Source organism: Hemibagrus wyckioides, linkage group LG15, assembly GCF_019097595.1.
Source record: "Hemibagrus wyckioides isolate EC202008001 linkage group LG15, SWU_Hwy_1.0, whole genome shotgun sequence".
NCBI lineage: Eukaryota > Metazoa > Chordata > Actinopteri > Siluriformes > Bagridae > Hemibagrus > Hemibagrus wyckioides.
This window is the reverse complement of record NC_080724.1, coordinates 17,841,018-17,848,541: the sequence shown is the minus strand read 5'-3', so window position 1 is coordinate 17,848,541 and position 7,524 is coordinate 17,841,018. Positions and strand designations below refer to the sequence as shown.

At 39.2% G+C, this 7,524-nt stretch overlaps 1 protein-coding gene across 1 annotated transcript; it reads left to right on the top strand.

The window, feature by feature from the left end:
* Window positions 1–2,428: 2,428 nt before the first annotated feature.
* neurod4 (neuronal differentiation 4) lies at window positions 2,429–4,944 on the top strand. Its single transcript, XM_058410432.1, has 2 exons — window positions 2,429–2,569; window positions 3,419–4,944. Exon 2 carries the CDS (start codon window positions 3,425–3,427, stop codon window positions 4,475–4,477), a length of 1,053 nt encoding a protein of 350 aa, XP_058266415.1. The 5' UTR covers window positions 2,429–2,569; window positions 3,419–3,424; the 3' UTR covers window positions 4,478–4,944.
* Window positions 4,945–7,524: the final 2,580 nt, after the last annotated feature.

The following is a 7,524-nucleotide window of genomic DNA, read 5'->3' as shown; positions in this document are numbered from 1 at the left end:
CGTACGCGCGCACGTAGACCTAAATTAACATTCTGACGTTTTATTTAAGCCGAAATAAGCTCAGTAAACACTAAATATTAAAACAACATTAAAAAATAAATAAATTGCACGTGTCACTGGTGTTCATTGGTTTAATCATTTAAATATGGCTTATGGACAAACTGCAATAACAGCGAATCGATCTTTGCCTAGAAGAAACTTTTGCACATATTATGTGAGCAGTAAATAATAAGCAATTTTCATTTCTTGATATTTTCTGTCACCACATGTGTGAATTCCGCTTTAGTCCTGGAGAGTAGCCTAACTGCTGCATGTAACCTATTTTTCAGCAGACAGATTGAAGAGAGAGACAGGGATTAGCTAATTCATTAGGCTTAATCCATTAGTGTGTGTGTGTGTGTGTGTGTGTGTGGTGATGGGGGGGACGCTTCACCAGAACTTTAATTGCCGGGATATTGATTTTGGACAACTTTAGTGAAGATAACTGTGTGTTTTTGTTTTTTGTTGCAATTAAACCTCGCTGGAAACGTGAACTTTAAAAATAAACATCTTTTCTTTTATTTATTTATTTTACATTATAAGAACACACCTTTAATAACAAAAAAAGTGTAACTGAAGAAGGAGGGGGATTGCGGTGAAGCAGAGGAGAGAAGCGTGTGTCCGCCTCGCGCGCACAATAGGATCAGTGCGAGGTCACGTGCAGTTACAGAAATCGGGGAAATCACATATGGTGCATTTGTGTGTCTCGGCATTTTGTGCAAACTTCTTTGCGCAAACGCAAACGAAATAAAACTGGCCTAATAAATAAATAAATAAATAAATAAACCAGAATTTGACTGTAATTTCTACTATAGTATATTTGGTTAGAACACTTGAACTCGTTATTGATTCCAGGTTAAAGAAAAGCACTCAATTTCAACGTTTACAGACGTTTAGCAGTGTGCTGCAAGTCGCGTTAAAACAAAGTTAAGGTTTGAAATCCAGCAGTTATTGAACGTTGAGTTTGGTGGACTGTGCCGCTAATGAGCGGAAGGAAAGAATGAATGAACGCACTGGCGCGCGCGCGCGCACACACACACACGCGCACACACACACCTGCTCACACCGCGCCAAGCTGTCACAGTCGTTTACGCACAGCCGGAGGAAGACACGCCGTGTTTAAGTTTTCCACGACATGAGCGCAGCATCTACTGAAATCCTGTCTTGTATAATGTTGATCTATTCCGAATAGAGCTGATGCACGCAAAACTGCAACAACAACAACAACAACAACAACAAACTTAACATCAGCAACACACAGTATGTGTGTGTGTGTTTTAAACAGAAACACAATCTTTCTGTTGTTCAAGTACTCTTTCAAGTAGTTGCATGTGCTGGTCGCATCCTGTAAATGATTTGTTGCATAATTCCATGTACCCTCGAGCTCGAGCTTAAATAGGGGGAACACAAATATTCATGTCTCATTTCATGCAAACTTAACGGAACCACATGAGACCTCACAAAGTCAGTCTATGGATGGTCCAGAGAATGTTTCCCTAACGTTAGGACGACCTTCTACGAACAATCACAGGTCAGAAGGTTTGGAGATCTTTCCCAGAAACATTTAAAAAAGTTTTTACATTTTCGTAGAAATTTTCCTGGGAAATCAGGATTAGTATCTAATCCCTCGACCCTAATTGTTGTAGCTGTAGTTTAAAAAACTCCCACACAGTTTATAATAATAATAATAATAATAATAATAATAATAATAATGAAATAATTGATTTTCAGCGATGAATATCAGTCCATAAGTCAGTGCATTTTTTGTATGTGCTTTAATTTTACAAGCAACAGTATTCTATTCTTGGTTAAACTACATTAAACAGACATGTATCCTGGCTGTTTAGAAATTTACGAGAGACGATGGAGGCTGTAAAGGTGCAATATTCGCGTTTGATAGGGGTTATATTAACGATAATCAAAGACAAATAATATATTAGCAATTTCCAACATATTTTGAAAGTTACAAAAAAAATCCCTAGAACAAAACATTAAAGGCGATAAATGACAGGTTTCATATAATAATAATAATAATAATAATAATAATAATAATAATAATAATAATAATAATAATAATTATTATTATTATTATTAACACACAGTCATGGCTAATTAAATATGTTAATATATGATTAGCCTTGATAAACCATAAAATCTTTCTTAACGAAGTTTTGCAGCTTCAGAATCTCTCTCTCTCTCTCTCTCTCTCTCTCTCTCTCTCTCTCTCAAGCACGCGCGCACACACAAAGCCCCGTGAATGAGTGACACTCATAAAACTTGTAGCCACGAGCCCGCCACGCGCAAAAGATGGGGTGTGGCTATGGGCGTGGCCTGGAGGATTCACTAGAAAGGTCAAAGCGGAATCCTGACTCAGACAGAGAGACGCTCAGAGGCGCGTGGAGAGCTGAAGGAGAACAGCTGATCATCTGGAAGCCCGTCGCTGCGAGGTTTAATAGAGGCTCACAACGTGTGCTTGTTTCCGGAATATTCTCACCAGCATTTGGAGAGAGCCGTGTAATAGGCTAAATAGGTAAGTTATTATATCTGATATTTTATTAACATTTAAAATGCACTTTGATTAATTATGCAGGAGATTATCCTGTGACATGTTTAATAGACTTCAAATGAAAGTGTCTGTTTTATATTACCGTGTAAAACGACATGCTTTTAAGAGTGTGTGCATAAAATCGCACAGCATGCAAAACTTTGATATGCTAAAATCAATCACACACAAAAACCTCCGTGTACTACCAGTAACTTTTTATCCAACAGTCTTAAGCGGATCCGACTTATCTGTCTGAGTTCCATCAGTCTGCGTGTCTGCTGACTTTGCTTTTAGGGGCTGCACAAATTAAATCCCAGCGCTTTATCCGCCTAAATCCGTTCGTGTCCTAGATGGAGAGCATCTCGAAAAATAACGACACGGCACCCTGTTAAAGCGATTTAGATAGTTTCTTATTTAGATGCTCCTGTTTCAGCTCAGCTCAGATGAAATGAATTCACAGTGTTTGTTCAGTTGCAACTAGTTACTTTGTACAGCATATTTGTCGGAGATGACACATGGGCAGTTAAAAATAAACAAAAATAAACACGTAAAAATGCAGGGCACGATATGCAATTATTTTATTTCTATGTGAAGCCAAAGAACCTAGGCATTTTTTTTTTAAAGCTGGAGGCAGTTTGAGCTGTGAGCTGTCCACTCCTTAGTGCTGAAACCCGACACCATTTTCACTTCACAAATTAATCAGTGTCAGATCCGTGGTAATGTACATTAAGCTAATACTTTATTCGATATTAAAATGTCATTTTATTTATTTGTTTCAAGTGCTCTTTGAATATTATCTGTTTTACTAAAATATGTATACATCTGTGTCCTCAGATCACAATGATGACCAAACCATATAGGAAGCCTGGAGACGTGACTGAGCTGGTCAGTTCTTTGGGTTGGATTGAGGAAGATCTGAGCTCTCAAGACGGCGAGCAAACACCAGACATGGGAGACCACTATAGCCTGAACAGAAGGAATAATCACATCCCTATGGATCTAGGCAGTGAGGACATGGAGGAGGAAGAGGAAGAGGAGGAGGGAGAGTTTGGACTGGATGGGGAGAAGGCACCAAAACGTCGGGGACCCAAGAAGAAGAAGATGACAAAAGCTAGGATCGAACGTTTCCGTGCCCGACGAGTTAAAGCAAATGCCAGAGAGCGCACACGCATGCACGGACTCAATGATGCCCTGGACAATCTACGGCGCGTCATGCCATGCTACTCCAAGACACAGAAACTGTCTAAGATTGAAACTCTGCGACTGGCACGCAACTACATCTGGGCTTTATCAGAGGTTCTTGAGAGTGGTCAGTCACCAGAAAGTCATGGTTTTCTGGAGATGCTCTGCAAAGGGCTCTCACAGCCCACCAGCAACCTGGTGGCTGGCTGCCTCCAGCTGGGTCCTACAGCCATGTTGCTGAGTAAACTTGATGAGAAGAGCGGACCCTTGGAAGCAGTGAGCGCTCAGCAGGCACATGCTTTGAGTTTCCCATCACCTGGTCTTCCTAGCCCTCCCTACGGCTCCTTGGAGGCCTCCCACCTTCTTCACCTGAAGGGGTTCAAAGGAGCAACCTATGAGAATCACTCACCCAATGAGTGTAGCAATGGTACGCCGCCATATGACGGCCCTCTCACGCCACCCCTCAGCATCAGTGGCAACTTCGCCCTGAAGCAAGAGCCTGACACTGAGAGGAACTACACTCCACATTCCACACATGCAACCCACTATCTGTCTTCTCACCACTACCCAGCATCCTCCATGGCTGGATTGCCTCAGGGCCATGCACTGTTCCCTGGATCCCGTTATGAGCTTCCTTTAGATATCACTTTTGAGTCATTTGCTGCACCACATATAGTGAGCTCACAGATGGGCACTATTTACAATGAATGAACAGCCATGGCTGCCACAGAACTCAGAGCGTGTATCCAGAATTCAAAGAATTCAAAACAAAAAGTGACACTGAGGGAAACTGCAGCCTGCCTGATGCAGAAGAATTGCAGAGATACTTATTTTGATTAATTTATTCTTGCATTTGTGTTCACTGATTTGGCTCGTGACATCTTCTGGATTTTCTTCTTTCGCATTCATGACTGACCTTAAATCCTCCTTCTAGATAGAGAAGGTCCCTTATGCATATGCTATAAAAGCTATACACCCCTCTCCTTCCTACACAATATTTTTCTAAACCTTCTACATGACTTTCCTTCTGCTCAAAGGCCAATTTCATTAAAGACCCTTCTAAAAGCAATACATTTCACCATGAAGACATACAAATGCATTTATTTATAGCCGTATTTAATATTTATTTTGACTGTGATTTTATAGAAACAGTCCGCACTGGTTCATCATGTTGTTACCATTCCTCATAAAGTATTTAATTTATTTATTGGATTATTTTGGGTTGTTTTTTTTTGGTTTTTTTGTATGTATGTATTTTTGTGTCATTTCCACTGTAATTGTCACTTCAAAAATGTTTTGTAAATATCTATTTCGCACTTAAAATAAATATTCTTATATTATATACAAATCTTTCAGTCATCTGTTTCATTGTTGTCAGTATTTTCTCTAGGAAAAAAAACTGAAATATTTACACAGTAGAGAGTGGAGAGTAAAAGAAATGTCACTGGATATCAGTTTTTATTTAATTTTCATTAGATTTTATTATTTGACCAAAATGTAAACGTTAAAATTGAATTAAGTATGTTTTTTTTTACTGCACAATAAATACAATTAATCCTGGGGAGCATGTTAGTGTACAGACAGTAAAGAAAATATATAAACACAACAGAACACATTGTAAATAAAATCAAATCAGTAGCTTAAAAAAGGAAACAATGGGCAAATTAATTATTCGGGAAGATATTTAAATGGATATTTACATTTAATAAGTGTTTAAAAAAGGCCTACTATGATGAAGTGTAAGTGTGTGTGTGTGTGTTTTAAAGTATTGTCAAATAAATCAAATTATTTTAGCTTTTATTTGGAAACAATCATATGGTAACTGAGGTTAGAGTCAAAAGATCTAGATTTATGTATATACACAACACCTGCTTTAAGTCCTCATAAGAATGTTTGTAAAGATACAAACAAATGTGTGAATGAAGGTTTTAGTCCCTTGTGAGGACCAAATCTTCCCATAATGTAAGGAATACAAGAGGAGAGATTTGGAGAGATTTTTATAATAAATTGGCTGAGAAGCTGAGTATTGTGTTGAAGGACTGAGCAGTAAGTCAGGTCATGATGGCCTTGGGGAGCCATGGGAACTCGGGCCTGCAGAACAGGTGACTGTGTCACGGAGGCCCTTTTCACTCTCACTCTCACTCATATTTTCCCAGCATCTCAGGACAAAGCGATACAAAAAACCCCCTCAAAAACGGGAGAATAATATGAGAGAAATAAAAGTAAAAGATTTAACACCCAGTCTTTTTCCAGCCAGGTTAATCTAATCTAATCTAATCTAATCTAATCTAATCTAATCTAATCTAATCTAATCTAATCTAATCTAATCTAATCTAATCTAAAAGACACTTTATATTTCCTTCAAAATGAAAACAATGTGAGACTACAAAGTCCTGCTCAGGATGTGTCTTAGAGTCACCTCAATTGCACGAATAAGAGACAGAGGTTAGTGAACAAAATTATTTAACACCCCATTGTTGCAGTCAAAATGTTCATTTAATCAAATGTTTCAAATTCCAGCATTATTAAGTTTAATAATGTATGTTTGTTAGTAATGCCGAGGAAGCCATGATGCTACTTCTGCAAACTTTGACTCAGTCCTTTCAAATCCCTGAGACCAGATTACATTACATAGCAACACAATTCTGCTTTTCCTTTTTTTTGTGCCAAAACATTTATATCACTGCAGTCAAGCCAAGAGCTACTGATTGTGTGCTGCTTTGTGCTGATATTGGTCAACATGGAGGTTCTTCAACTTGGAACAAAAAGAAAGGTAATGGAGTGTGAAGGTGGTTTGGAACAAGTGTTTGTGTGTGTGTTAGTGTGTGTTAGTGTGCATGCATTATTTATTTGAGGCATTTCTAAAAGAAGGGCAGGCTGTTGTGCATGAAGTGGAGCCCCGTTCACAGACATCTCTATAGGTTTGTCTTTTCCAGCCCCGCCACGGCGAAAGAAGTGAAGGAGAAAAAAAGGAGTGATTGTTTTTTAGCGGGCGCCACTGGTCCATTGTAAGTGCAGCCTGTTCTTTCTCTTGACCTTCGACCTGCATTGTTGTGAAGCCGCTCGTTCGGGGAGCTGAGACAGCTGGGAGAGCTGCGGGGGGGCTGACAGACAGCTGAGGCACAGAAAGAGAGAGAGAGAGAGTGAGAGAGAGAGAGAGAGAGAGGGAGAGAGAGATGTAGAATGCAGTATGCAAAACAGGGAGGTAAATGAATTCTGTTCCAAGCCCTCTCTTCTTTTCAACAGCTCAGTTTCCTCTCATCCCCAGGACTGAACACATAACTTCACATAGCCACAGATGGAAAGAGGCAGAGACAGGTGTGCAAAGAGACTGGAAAGAGCGTTGGCTACAGAGCATGGCTAACTAGCTAATGGGTGCAGAGCACGGCTAATTGTGCTGTGATTCTCTGTTATTAGCGAAAGTGGACATATTATTGAAAATAAATAAAACACATCATAAAGACACTTAAATCAAACAAACTCACCAAACTGATGCTGCAAACCACCAAACATTTTCGATTCTGAGCTCACAGTATTAAAATGATTCATGATATTTGCAGTATATTGACTGAAAAGTTAGTAGTTGTTTTAATTCGGAGGTAAACAAAGCTGTCAAATTTCCATATTCATTGATCCATTTTCCTTATGTAAGCTCCAATTTACAGTCAAATGTTTAGAAATGTTCTGGGCATGAGGGCTGGCAAACTATGTGTTTCTATCAGCTCCCTAGCTCAGGAATCAGCATACTGTGTACATGA